The 14,178-nt window shown below is 41.9% G+C and overlaps 1 protein-coding gene across 2 annotated transcripts in view; it reads left to right on the top strand.

The window, feature by feature from the left end:
* The window catches only part of LRIG1 (leucine rich repeats and immunoglobulin like domains 1), a 117,960-nt gene that overhangs the window by 40,297 nt on the left and 63,485 nt on the right, over positions 1-14,178 (top strand). For both annotated transcript variants that reach the window (XM_053598513.1, XM_053598514.1), the window contains exon 3: positions 12,050-12,124. In XM_053598513.1, the coding sequence (XP_053454488.1) occupies positions 12,050-12,124 (75 nt within the window). The remainder of the gene's footprint in view (positions 1-12,049; positions 12,125-14,178) is intronic.

Raw genomic sequence — 14,178 nt, forward strand, 5'->3', positions numbered from 1 at the left:
CTAAACTTGTGGGAAAGATCATTTATAGACAGGTTTTTACCTGCTGATAAATTGTGCTACTTAACTCCTCATCATTGCTGCTCCTCTCTTCTTCGACAACCCCTGAAGGGTGTGTTATGATCCAGTAGGCATAGAGTTCTTGGACATTATGGGTACATGGTAGGTGTATAGCTGAGTCCCAGGGTAACACAGCTGAGCTGACACTTTATCACAGTTCCCAGGATGGTGGAACAACCCACTCAACAGTGGCATATGATGCTAACCCCCCTTCTCTTTCCCAGCAAACAAAAACATGGAAGGGTAGACGGTAGAGGCTTGCCTTTCCCCTCCACAGACAGCTAGGCTTTACTGCCTTTGGGCCTCTAGGCTTGCTGCCTCTTTCAGTGCCCTTTAAAACACGCTGCAATTGCTTCTTCTTTTTATTTTTTAAAAATTTATTTATTTTGGATTAACATAAGGATACATCTGATTAGGCTGTGTGGTCTGAGTTTTAAGGTATAGTCCTAGCTGTAGTTGAGTCCTTCACCCAAGAGATATACCCTATACCCCTACCTTGCTCCCATAGGTAGGAGCCTGCTGAGCTGCCGCCCCCCCCCACTGAGTTTTATTGTGTATTTCTCTTGTGTGGGCCTGTTGTACGTCTGCTAGCTTCAAATTGGTATTGAGTACATGGAATGCTTGCTCTTTTCTTTTTTAACGTGAAGAAGATGGCTTTTGACATGGATATCAGGATTATCAGGAACCGGTTTAACTCCATAGTGAATTTACTACAAATATTCATGAAAGCAATGCATATATATTATAAAAGAATTGGCAACTATAGGAATGTGTAAAGAATGAAAATTATCAGTATTAACACCTAGGCGTGACCATTATAATGCTTAGTGATATATAACTGCACACATTATCATTTTTAGGATCAAACTGTATGCTACGATTTTATATCTGTCTTTCCTACTTATCCTTACACTGTAAATACTTTATCATGTAAGTTACAATTTTTGAATGTCCTATTTTAATTTTTCTGTAAAACTACTATATACATGTATATTACATAAATCTTTACCCACTGCTTGCATTATTATTTTTCATAGACATTAGGTAAGATCTTTACACATTTTTGCTATGAGTAACTGATAAAACTCTGTTTATTCTTCAATTCCATTATTGATTGATGTCTTACCTAAAGAAAATTTCATCTAATGCAATTTGCAAAATACTTGCATTTCCTACCCCATCTAGATTCTCCAAATTATCATTTGCGATTTCATTTTTAAAAGATTTAGACTTATAAACTTAAACATCAGAGTTGATCCCTCATTTTCCTATAGGGTCAATAAGCCAGTGGTGAGGGAAGGAAGTTTGAGTGGGTCGCTGTGGTGGTTTGCTAATGGTGCCATGATGAATGCCACAGGCTTGCTAGCTTCAACAACAGAAATTGATTTTCTCACAACTTTAGGGGCTGGAAGTCCAAGATGAAGGTGCAGGCAGGATTGGTTTCTCCTAAGACCTTTCTCCTCGACTGCAGACCTCCTCACACAGTCTGTCCTCTGTGGGCACGCATCCCTGGTGTCTCCTTTGTGTGTCCAAATTTTCTTTTCTTATAAACACCATGGGATTAGGGGCCATCAGTATGATCCCATTTAACTTTAATCACCTCTTTTAATCACCTCTATCTCCAAATACAGTCACATTCCAAGATACCAGTGGTTAGAGCGTTAACATAACAACTTTGGGGGAAATGCAGTTCAGCCCATTATAGTCACCCAGGGTGATCAATCCAGTCCATCCTGGAGCCTGTTGGGTTCATAACCAGTGCTTTCCCCAGATCCAAGTTGTCTTTAATTCTTACAAGTAGAAAATATTCAAATTCTGTACATTAAGTCTCAAAGCGTGGTGACTTTTTAAAAGAATTGGATAAAATTAAAATTAGTATTTCCTCTGGCTTCATTCAGGCTTTCATTTAACTTTTATTTGTGCTCCTGCTCTGTGCTAGGCTCTGCTCTGTGTGCTGGGGGTACAGGAGTGAATGTGACACACAGATGGGGCTGGGACTGGGGAGGGACTCGGGTACCCACCTCAGGTACAGAATTTAGGGAGGGGCCAAAAATCTCAGCAATCAAATAAAGGATATTTTGATGCAATATTAAATAAAAACAAAAGTGAATACAAAAACACGTTCACAATAATAAGCACAATATAAAAAGTTAAATCAAGGAAGGATTAGTATTACTTATTCTTTCCCCTTTGCCATGGGATAGCACAACATGGCACTGTTGTTGATCTTATCTTGCTTTAAACTTTTGATATTTTATTGATCATGGATTTTGTTTTGCATTTGTTGTGGTATTTTTAAAATACTGCATTAACACCCGTTCTTTCCTGGTTACTGAGTACTTTGGCAGCCCCTTAAATTTTGTGCCCCCTTTCACCCAATTTTGACCCTGCAGAGAACATTCTTCTTTCACAGAGCTTATGTTAACATGAAAAAGGAAACCAGCAAGACTTACTGGTGATAAGTGGTATGGGGGAAGTAGAACAGGGTAATAATGAGAGTTGTGTTTTTTCTTTCTTTCTTTTTTAAATTTTGGAGGCATAGTAAATGGGATTCAGGAGGTCAGGAAAGTAATAATTGAGGAGGCATGAATGACAAGGACAAAGGTGGACTGCAGGTACAGGGCCTCAAGGAAGGAACAGGCTGAGGGTGTGCGGCTGGGGCCTGGATCCTTCAGGGCCCTGGTGGCCACCGTAAATTATAGGTTCAACCCTCACTGATCCCCGTCAAGCTTTTTCAATGTTGTTCTGTCTAACCGAGTGGTTCTTAACCTTCCTAATGCCGTGAGCTTTTAATACAGTCCAAAGGGTTCATGACCCATAGGTTGAGAACCCCTGGTCTAGGTCTTGTTTCACTTACTCTTCACCCAGACTGGCTGTCATCTTTTATTTGGTTTGGTTCCCTTGACCTCCAGCCTGTACTCAGTGCTTTTTAGAGTGTGTGCTCTACCCAGATCTAGAACTAAGAACATCTCACTGTCACCTGTCCTGGTATGAATCTTAAACATATATTTCTTGCTTACCAACAGTTACAATAATAATAGCACCCCTGTGCTAATAAACTTTTGAGGACTACAACCTCACCTAACCCTCACACCAACTCTATGATATAAAAGATTTTCTTTTTTTTTTTTTTTTTTTATTGTTGGGGGATTCATTGAGGGTACAATAAGCCAGGTTACACTGATTGCAATTGTTAGGTAATGTCCCTCTTGCAATCATGTCTTGCCCCCATAAAGTGTGACACACACCAAGGCTCCACCCACCTCCCTCCTTCCCTCTTTCTGTTCCCCCCCCATAACCATAATTGTCATTAATTGTCCTCATATCAAAATTGAGTACATAGGATTCATGCTTCTCCATTCTTGTGATGCTTTACTAAGAATAATGTGTTCCACGTCCATCCAGGTTAATACGAAGGATGTAAAGTCTCCATTTTTTTTAATGGCTGAATAGTATTCCATGGTATACATATACCACAGCTTGTTAATCCATTCCTGGGTTGGTGGGCATTTAGGCTGTTTCCACATTTTGGCGATTGTAAATTGAGCTGCAATAAACAGTCTAGTACAAGTGTCCTTATGATAAAAGGATTTCTTTCCTTCTGGGTAGATGCCCAGTAATGGGATTGCAGGATCAAATGGGAGGTCTAGCTTGAGTGCTTTGAGGTTTCTCCATACTTCCTTCCAGAAAGGTGGTACTAGTTTGCAGTCCCACCAGCAGCGTAAAAGTGTTCCCTTCTCTCCACATCCACGCCAGCATCTGCAGTTTTGAGATTTTGTGATGTGGGCCATTCTCACTGGGGTTAGGTGATATCTCAGGGTTGTTTTGATTTGCATTTCTCTAATATATAGAGATGATGAACATTTTTTCATGTGTTTGTTAGCCATTCGTCTGTCGTCTTTAGAGAAAGTTCTATTCATGTCTCTTGCATATTGATATAAGGGATTGTTGGCTTTTTTCATGTGGATTAATTTGAGTTCTCTATAGATCCTAGTTATCAAGCTTTTGTCTGATTGAAAATATGCAAATATCCTTTCTCATTGTGTAGGTTGTCTCTTTGCTTTGGTTATTGTCTCCTTAGCTGTACAGAAGCTTTTCAGTTTAATGAAGTCCCATTTGTTTATTTTTGTTGTTGTTCCAATTGCCGTGGCAGTCTTCTTCATGAAGTCTTTCCCCAGGCCAATATCTTCCAGTGTTTTTCCTATGCTTTCTTGGAGAATTTTTATTGTTTCATGCCTTAAATTTAAGTCCTTTATCCATCTTGAATCAATTTTTGTGAGTGGGGAAAGGTGTGGGTCCAGTTTCAGTCTTTTACATGTAGACATCCAGTTCTCCCAACACCATTTATTGAATAGGGAGTCTTTCCCCCAAGGTATGTTCTTGTTTGGTTTATCAAAGATTAGGTGGTTGTAAAATGTTAGTTTCATTTCTTGGTTTTCAATTCGATTCCAAGTGTCTATGTCTCTGTTTTTGTGCCAGTACCATGCTGTCTTGAGCACTATGGCTTTGTAGTACAGACTAAAATCTGGTATGCTGATGCCCCCAGCTTTATTTTTGTTACAGAGAACTGCCTTAGCTATACGGGGTTTTTTCCAGTTCCATAGAAAATGCAGAATCATTTTTTCCAAATCTTGAAAGTACGGTGTTGGTATTTTGATAGGAATGGCATTGAATAGGTAGATTGCTTTGGGAAGTATAGACATTTTAACAATGTTGATTCTTCCCATCCATGAGCATGGTATGTTCTTCCATTTGTTAATATCCTCTGCTATTTCCTTTCTGAGGATTTCATAAAAGATTTTCTTTATAAGAATTTTCCTCATTTACAGAGAAGGAAATGGAAATGTGAAGTCAAAGAAACTTGCATAGGGTCACATGGTTGGTAAAGCTGAGAATTGAACTCAAATCCTTGTCAAAACCTGTGTATTTAACTCTGAGGCTACATTACTTTAAATTCCCATTTTTTATTTTAATCCCAACAGTTAACTGAAAATGAAAATAAGCTGTGGTGTATGTGTACCGTGGAATACTATTCAGCCGTAAAAAGATGAAGACTTTACATTTTCGTATTAACCTGGATGGAGTTGAAACACATTCTTAGTATCACAAGAATAGAAAAGCAAGAATCCAATGTACTCAACACTAATAAGAAGCCAGTAGACAAACAAATACATGCCCACACAAGAGAAAAACTTAACTCAAGTTGGGAGGATAGGGGGAGAGGAGAGAAAAGAGGAGCATGTCCAGTGGGCACAACATGAGAGTATATGGCACACCTCCTGGGTGCCGGACACAGCTACAACGGGGACCTTTCCTAACAAGTGCGAACATTGTAATCTAATCGTTTGTACCCTCACATTGATCTGAAATGTTAAAAAAACGCAAAAAAGACAGAGGGACCCTGCATCTATCTCCCTGTACACTGTTGCCAAACCAGTCTTCGCTTTGTGCATCCCGAGTCTTGTCTCAACCAAACCCACACTGTCCTTCATGCCTGGCGCCCTCTTCTCCTCTCACAACTTGGTTTTCCTTCTTCCTCTGAACTTGGGTTGCATTTTTTGGTGGGATGATGCTCCTAGGCTTGTCATGTGCTCTTTCTCTTTGGTGTGTGAATTCTTTCCCTCCTTCCACCAGTGCACTCATGAAGATTGGTCATAAGCTAGCCATTGTGATAAGTGCTCTAGTCCTTATTTTCACTTCCACCTTCAGAGAGTGGAAGGCAGCAAGGCATGGGGTGTGGCAGCACTACCTTCCTGTGTGTGGGCAGTATAAAGACAGAGATCTTATCTTACAGACTCAATGTGTGTAGTGGGGAAAGCACTCATTTTGGTAACAAACAGACCTGAATTTGATTTCTGGTTCTGCCTCTTACTGGGTATGTGCTCCTGGACAAGGTACTTATTGGTGTTTCTTTTCCCTTTTCTATAATATTGACATCATAACACATTATCAGCATTGTGAGAGTTATTCATTGAAGGTGATGTATAGGGCTTTGCATGTGAGAAGGGCTCATTGAATGTAATTTCCCTTATCTTCTGATACTTTTAGACCCTCATAGTGCCCTCCATCCCCCAAGCTGAATGCATTGTTTAGAAACAAATACTTGAGAGCTGACAGGTTGAACCTCTTAACCACTGTGACCATCTCCTGTCTCTGGTGTCACTCTCAGTCCTATGGGATGGATAGGAAGAATTTACTGGTGCCCAGAGTAGCAGAACCTTCTCACTGATAAATATCTAGGCCTTTCCCTTGGGAATTCTGTTAAGTCATGGAGATAGAAAGAGGGTGTCAGGAGTGAGGGTTGGGGAAGGACATTAAAGAGAAAAAACTTTAGTTTATACACCATTGCTTCAAGTGTTTGCCAAGGGCTGTCATTTCTCCAAGCCTTGCAGGGCCTTCAGAGTCTAGAGTCCTCAATAAGTCAGGAGCCACAGGCTGGTAGATCAGCGGACAGTGGTTTAGCAGTGGTTTTATTTTGGAGGCCCCAGAACCACATTAACATCATAGGCCAGTTGGAGTGGGAAGGGGAGCCATTTGGAGGCCTCTGGAGGACCCAAGGACATTTGTGCAGCTACTTCAAAGGCAAGCCACATGGTCTTCCCTGCCCACAGCCTGGAGGAAAGCCACCAGCAAGAGCCTCCAGCCTGAGTTCTGCACAGCAAGGCTCCTTTATTATTATTAGTAAGAGGGGCTATTTATACAGCACTGCAGAAACCGTTCTTGGATCGCATTACTGCCGCCTGGCCTACTGGTGCTTGCTGTGGATGCTGCTGTGTACTTGCCAGGGCCGCTGACCTAAAATGTTCCTCAAGGTGATGAGAAGCCTTGAGTATGCCCTGCAATCGGGTATTTGTGGCTCACCCTGCTCTGTGCCAGGCTCTGGTCCCCTGTGTGTGTGTGTATTGTGGGTGTGTTGGGTATGTGTAAGGAGAGGGTGTAATAACAAGGGCTGTTGTTTAAGGCACTGGTTTTTGACTGTGAATTATTGCCACCTCTTAAGCATGTCCTATGCATCTGGCTATATCCTTAGCTCTTAGGTTTAATTATTTCTTCTGGATCTTGCCATAATCCCTATACAAAGCTGGTCTTCAAATTATTTAACATTTATCAGAGGAGGAAACTAAGGCACAGCAAGGTTAAGTGACATGCTTAGCATTAGATTGGTAAGAGGTAGAATTGGGGTTGCATGAACTCAGGTCTGTCCAATTTTAAAATCCTGTATGGATAATCCCTATTCTGCTGCTCAGTAGCTGTGCCTCAGTTTCTTCTTTTAAGGTGGAGAGATAGATGATTTAGTGCCTTCCAAAGGGTTGGTATGTCATTCAGTGAGATATTGCACATAAAGGATTTAGGACAGGGCTTTGGCATACAGTAGATGTTCAACCTTATTATTTATATTATTGTTTATAATTGTTAAATTCACTATATCTTATATCATTATACTAAGATAACTTTATTTGGCCATCCGGTATAGAAATTACATATCATAAAGTCTTGCCAAAGTGGTTATTTACTATGCATTAGTCTCAAGTAGCTAAAGCATAATAAGTTATTAAGTTATACTAGACACCAAAATCTATGCTCTTGCCTGCTTCTGATGGTTTTCTACCTTTTAAGAAACAAAACCAACCAAAGTTCCAAGCCTCTGTCCAACTTTTAATCGCAGCACTATCTTCAGAAGCAATAAAAAAATAACTGCTATATCTACCAACATTGAATTGACTAAATAAATTATGGTTTGTTTATACCAGGGGAGGACTACTCCGTGGCTGGTTAAGAGAATTATAAGTTATATTACTAAGGGACATTAGAGTAACACAGAACGATCTGTATAATACATATGCCTTTGTGCAAAAGAAAAACGTATATACATCTCTAGTAGCTAGCTAGTAGGAGGAGCTTCTCCTTGGAGGCAGACCAGATGACTGAAGTACAAGGAAGCTTTAGTTTTCACTTGATGTTCCTGTATTCTTTTTTGAAATGTTTTGAAATTTTTACTATGTATTAACTTCAACTATTTAATAAATGAATCAAGAAGGTAAGAAAGACTGCTATCATCAAAAATAACTCCTTGAGTTGGTTTACAATGTTTATTGAAGGCAAATTTGATTAAGATGATGGTGGTGGTGGTGATTCACTGTGAAATATTGTTTTCAATATTTTGCTAATATAAATCTTCGTTTAATCAAGCCAAGTAAATGGTCATTTTGGGAGAGAGTTAAGGGACTAGAAAGTCCAGGCTGACCTTATGGATTGAGTTGGGAAAGGTCTCGCCTCCAGATTCTGCCCTGGGGTCAGGCAGTGGATACACCTGTGGAGTGGTGAAGTTGCACCTTCTCTAACTTCAAAGTCAGGTGTGATTCGTGGTGGGACACATCTGAGGCGTTTCTTGCTCCTTAAGTTGGTTCAGTTATAGAAGCCGAGCATTTCAGGAAGATTTTTAAGGTCTTGGATGGGAGTAAATTTTGGAGGGGGGTATGAGAGGAAAGTAAATTGGGGAGATGTGAGGGGAAGGGTGTGAGAGGTGGAAGACTGTACAGCCCTGGATAACCAAAAGATTTCATCACACACAATCTTTAGTTCCTAGAATTTCCTTGTTCGTGGAGACTCTGCTAAACTTCCCTTGTTTTTTTTTTTTTTTGTCGAGGCAGAGTTCTACCCTATGCCCTGAGCAGAGGGCAGTGGCGTCGGAGCTCACCGCAACCTCGGACTCCGGCTGTGGGCACCCTGCTGCCTCAGCCTCCGGGGCCGCTGGGATTACAGGCGCTCGCCGCTGCGCCCGGCTGGGTTTTTCCATTTTTTTCATGAGTTGGGGTCTCACTCTCGCTCAGACAAGCCTCGAACTCCTGAGCTCAAGCAATCCTCCCGCCTCAGCCTCCCACAGTGCTGGGATTACAGGCGTGAGCCACCGCGCCCAAGTGCCTTTTCCCTCAGAGCTCTCACTGTGCTATTTTTGGCCAGTCTCTCTTGCAGTCTGGCAAGAAGTTCACTCCATCTCCCAGTGAGTTGGGCCTCACTGCCTAGAGAGGACAGCATTCTCTTTTCAATAGGGGAGAGAGGGAACACAGAAGCAGCCAGTGGTGTTGGAGTGAACAGTCTTACATTTAACCAGTGGTTCTTTTTAAGTAGGAATGATCTAGAAGTAAGCTCACTGGGTAGCGTCTCTCCTTTGGGCTCCAACTGTCCTCTTCATAAATCAGGCAGCCCAGGTGAGATTAGAGCCTGCTATTTCTGACTGAACCTGTTGACTTGGGGCTGCTCATCTAGATTTATAATGCCCTGTTAATCTTCACTGGCCCACTGCCCCTGTATACTCGACTTCCAGCAGTTCTGTCGAGACTTGAAATAGTATTATGTCCCTATTCCCTGTTCATTTATTTCTGTGAAATTGGGTGGAACAATTTGTCATTGGCTGGTCTGAAACCAAGCTTGTCAGCCAAAGTTCTCCTCCAGAGAAGTCCATGATATTCTTTGTTTTGGTTTTCAGATCAAGTCAGATGGTAAGCAGGCTGAAAAACAACTACAATGTTACCTAAGGGATTACCAGCTTTCCAGCTTGCCCTCAGCGTACTGGTCTTTTAGCTTGTTGCTGTCCTCCGATTGGCCATCATTCTTTGTTCGGCTCTTGGCCATGTCCTCTCTAGTGTGACCCTGGGCTAATTACTTAACACTGGCTTAGAGAACGTGCCTGTAATGTAGGGAACCTGGTACCTAACTCAAAGCTGTGGTGGTAGTGAAATGACATAAGGCATATAGTGTTTTTCTTGGGGATTATAAAGAGGTAGAGGGTAATGGTGAAGAACATAGACTTCCGGGGCTACACACCCCTGGGCCACTGCCACTTACTGCTGGTGACCTTGGTCAAATTGCTTAACATCTCAGTGTTTCAATGTCCTCATTAGTGCAGTGGAAATGTTCCTGGGGCCTAATTCCCAAGGGTCTAAAGATGAGTTAATGTGCTAAAAAGCTCTTAGAGCCATGTCGGGCACATAGTAAGCCTTCACTAAGTTACCTGCAGCTTTTACTATTACCACTGCCTTCTTGTACTTTAGAAGAAATCTAAATCTCTAAGAAATAAAAATCTAAATCTCTAGGAAATAAAAGGTTCTTAGGCAAGCTGTCTTGTTGGCAGCAGACTCCTGACCATAGTGTTCTTGCTCTGTTAAAACCTGAGTCTCTTGTAATCATAAGCACATTGATGGGTGCTAAGAAAATTTATTAGTGGAGATTAAGGCTGATAGGGAGTTTTCAGTATCCCTGCACCATGATGGGAAATGGATCACAGCAGGGTTGGAGGAGATAAAAGGTGAAGCAGAAACAATCTGATTTAGGGGGCAGTCAGATAAGAGACTGTTAGCGTAATTAATTGTCTATTTCAACACACAAACAAGGGCCCTTTAAGTGGAGAAAGGATTTGCCACATGATACGGATCTGCTTTCTCTCTGCCAGATGCTTCAGTCATGAAGCTATTGAAACAGGCATTCTGGGTCCCACAGCCCACTAATTGCCAAGCTTCCTCCCTAACTGGCTTTGGCACTGAAGAAAGCAAATGGGATAATTCAAGACCTTTCCTTACCAGCCCCCTTCTCTTATTCATTTCTATAAAAGATGGCAGACAAGCCGATTATTCTATTCAAGCAAATGCTAGCTATATGCTTATATGAATACAGCTGTCATTTCAGTGGCCTTGTCTTCAAACAGTAACAAGATGCTCTGTGTTAAGACATACCTCCCTTAAAGAATTGAGAGTAAGATAACCCAGTTTTATACCTTTGACTTTGCATTTCAGATACACTTACTTTCTAGCCCATCACCTGGCAGAAAGCTTGAACAGCGTGTGTTGGCTTTCTTAAAGATTTTTGGGCTCACTTTGCAAGTCTGATTTTGGATTCTTTTTCCAGATTTAGAAATGCATGTCCATGTGAGGAGATTGCACATCCTCTGGGGACATACCCGGCAAGCGGTGTTTTGGTTCATGGGCTTTGCCTTCCATTATGAGATATTAACTATGGAAATACAGATTTAGAATATTTGAGCAAGAAGGGAGCTTGGAGAGCAAATCTTACCTGCAGAGGATTTTCAGAATGTCTGTATGCAAAAGTTTATATGTGTTCATTTTGTTAGAAGACAAGACCGGAGACTTCATCAGAGCCCAAAGAAGCTGTAACCTCAAATGGATGACAGTCTCTGAGTTTAGCTCTCTTGTTTTTTCAAAGATCAGGCATTGAAATAACTGACCTCATGTGTCACAAGCCCCTCAGAACTCCATGCAAGCCAGGAAGTGAGTTTCTGGTCCTCCTTCCAGGCACTTTGCACTCTGGCAGGGACAGGTTTCAGCCTACCAGGAATGTTCTTATCATGGTCTTGGGGGTACTTTTGTCTTGAACCTGTATCTTGGCCATCTTTCTTTCTTCCTTTTTTTTTTTTTTTTGGAGACAGAGTCTCACTCTGTTGCCCTGGGTAGAGTGCTGTGGCGTCATCGTAGCTCATGTCAAACTCTTAGGCTCAAGAACTCTTAGGCTCAAGCAATACTGTTACCTCAGCCTTCCAGGTAGCTGGGACTACAGGCACCTGCCACAATGCCCAGCTAGTGTTTTCTATTTTTAGTAGAGACAAGGTCTCACTTTGTTCAGGCTGGTCATAAACTCCTGAGCTCAGGCAGTCTACCCGCCTTAGCCTCCCAGAGTGCTAGGATTACAGGTATGAGCCACCACGCCCTACCTGTTAGTGTTGATTTCTGAGAGCTGCTGGAAGACAGGAGACTTTTCTCTTTAGTGTTTATTTGTAACTTTGAATGTAATAAATGGTTATTTTTTGTGACCTGACTGAGCTCCCTTTAAAAACTCCTAATTTCTTAATCTTTTATCCAGATTTGGAATATAGTCTTATTATGACTAAATCACTGTTTTTTGGTTTTCCTTATCTCTGCCTAATTTCAGACTAATAATTTAAGTGTCTTAAATGATTAATTTCCTCTTGTTGTTGTTACAGGTACCTCAGTAATAACGAATTGACAGCCATCCCATCCCTGGGTGCTGCCTCATCACGTGTCGTCTCTCTCTTTCTGTAAGTGATGATGTTGGGGTGACTCTGGGCTGTGTGGGGAGGCTGTGGTTGGTATCTTGCTGACACATGGTGATGGCAGAACTTGAGTTCCCATGATCGCTGGTGAAGAATGGCTTTTCTTCTTATGCCCTAGTGATCATGACAAATGCCTTGCTTGCTGTTTAGGGGTTTGCAGGATTAAAAGCTAGACGTTTTGCCTCATCCCTAATTTGGGAGGAAATAGCTCTTTTTTAATGCCTGGAGATACATGTGACTAGATTCCTTGCTTCCAGTGGTTAAGCTACAATATTGGTGAATAACCGGGGATAGAGGAAGCTGTGTGAATGATAAGGCAGCAAGCTCATCTTTGTGCCACTGTGTTTGATAATGTGACTTAGTTTTACTTTTATGGTTTTAAAAAAAGAAAGTGCCCCCAGTTCTCTGAAATCAACATGAAAGTAAAGAATTAATTGGTCCAAGTGTTAGACAAACTGCAGCCTGTTTACTATCAATAGACAACACACAACTATATGAGAAAGGATATAAAGGAAAGGACAGAAACCATAGGGGCTGTTAAAAGCCTTTGCTGGAGAACCAAGCACTGGCCTCCCCCCCGATTCTTCAGCAGTCAGGTGGAGGTATATGCTTGTTTTAAACTCATTCAGAGGTCTTTCCAGATAAACCAGCTGTGAGTCTAGTAATTTTCTTTAGCAGATTTTATTGGCATCTTCCCTGATATTTGTGGTGAATTTCCTGTCTCCATTCCAGCCTTGCATATTTTAATCTTATTTTGTTTTGGAGAGTTTTCTAATTCATTTGCTCACCCGTATATGTATTTTCTCAACACCAAGGCACAGCAGGCTGAGCAGAGGGACTTGACAGGAAGGGTTATCAATCATGTGGCTGGTGTAGCTTACAGATCTGAGATTTTTGCTGGTTGTGGTTACCATGTCCCTGTGGAACATGGTAAAGTTTAACCCTTTTCACAGTATTGTAGGGTTGCAGGGGAACCTAAAGGGTTAAACATATGGCTTATGTTTGTGACCTGCACAGATGACTCAATCTTTCTGAACCTTATTTCCCGTGTATGCAAAATACATTCTTGACCTGTTATACAGCGAGTGCAAGGCCAAGGTCAGAGAGGAGCATAATGTATATGAAGTTCCTAGCGTCATGTGGGGCACCTACTACATTTTTTGATGAATGGCAGCTGCTGCTTCTGGCTGGTAACTAGTTGTCACACAGCTCCTTGGGCCTTAGCAAGACCTTACTTACCATTAGGGGCCCTAGGATTTATGAGTCAGTTCTTGTTTCCATCAAGTGCTAGAATAAAGGTTTGGCCCTTTGTTTCTTTTGATGGATGGGCAGAGGTCTGACTGTTTTTGGTACCCACTTGGCCCGTGTGCCCAGCATCTGGAATGTGTTTAATTGTTGGCTAAGTTGCATGAATCAGCCTATGTGAGGTTAGTCAGGGATGTGGTAACGCCTTTTATGTTCATAGAGCAAAGCACTTGAAGATGCCTGTAACTCCTTGCATGGACTAGCGGTGTCATGTCAGCTTTGAGCCAGTTAGAAATGCAGAATCTCAGGCCTCCCCCTGCCCCACTGGATCAGAAGATTCATTTAACAAAGTTCCTGGCCTTTTTGTTCATGTATTAAAGTATGAGAAGTGCTGATTTAACTCCTCTTGTTCCCCACCTTCTGAGGTAACCAAAGCCACAGAAAATACCTTAATGTTGCTAGAGAAGAAACTCTAGGTTCCCGCCAAGTCTTCTAAGTTGCAGAAGTGAGAGGGAGAAACCGAGACTGGACACAAATGCCCATGCATGGCTCCTTTATCGACCTCACACGCTCAAGCAGGAGCACAGCAGGTGACTGAGCAAGGCTGTGCCAGAGGCAGGCAGGGCCCCCAGCTTGTCCCGTGGGCCTGTGGCAATTTAAATCTCGCCTTGCTCTGCTGACTAAAAATACATTTTTGTTCCTTGGCCCACGTGTCAAAAGAAGTGGGGCTGTTTGGCTTTGTTCCTGCTATTCCATTAGATGGAGTTGAAATCTGGAAGGCAAGAGAAAAAATC

Source organism: Nycticebus coucang, chromosome 8 (assembly GCF_027406575.1).
Source record: "Nycticebus coucang isolate mNycCou1 chromosome 8, mNycCou1.pri, whole genome shotgun sequence".
In the NCBI taxonomy this organism is placed as follows: Eukaryota; Metazoa; Chordata; class Mammalia; order Primates; family Lorisidae; genus Nycticebus; species Nycticebus coucang.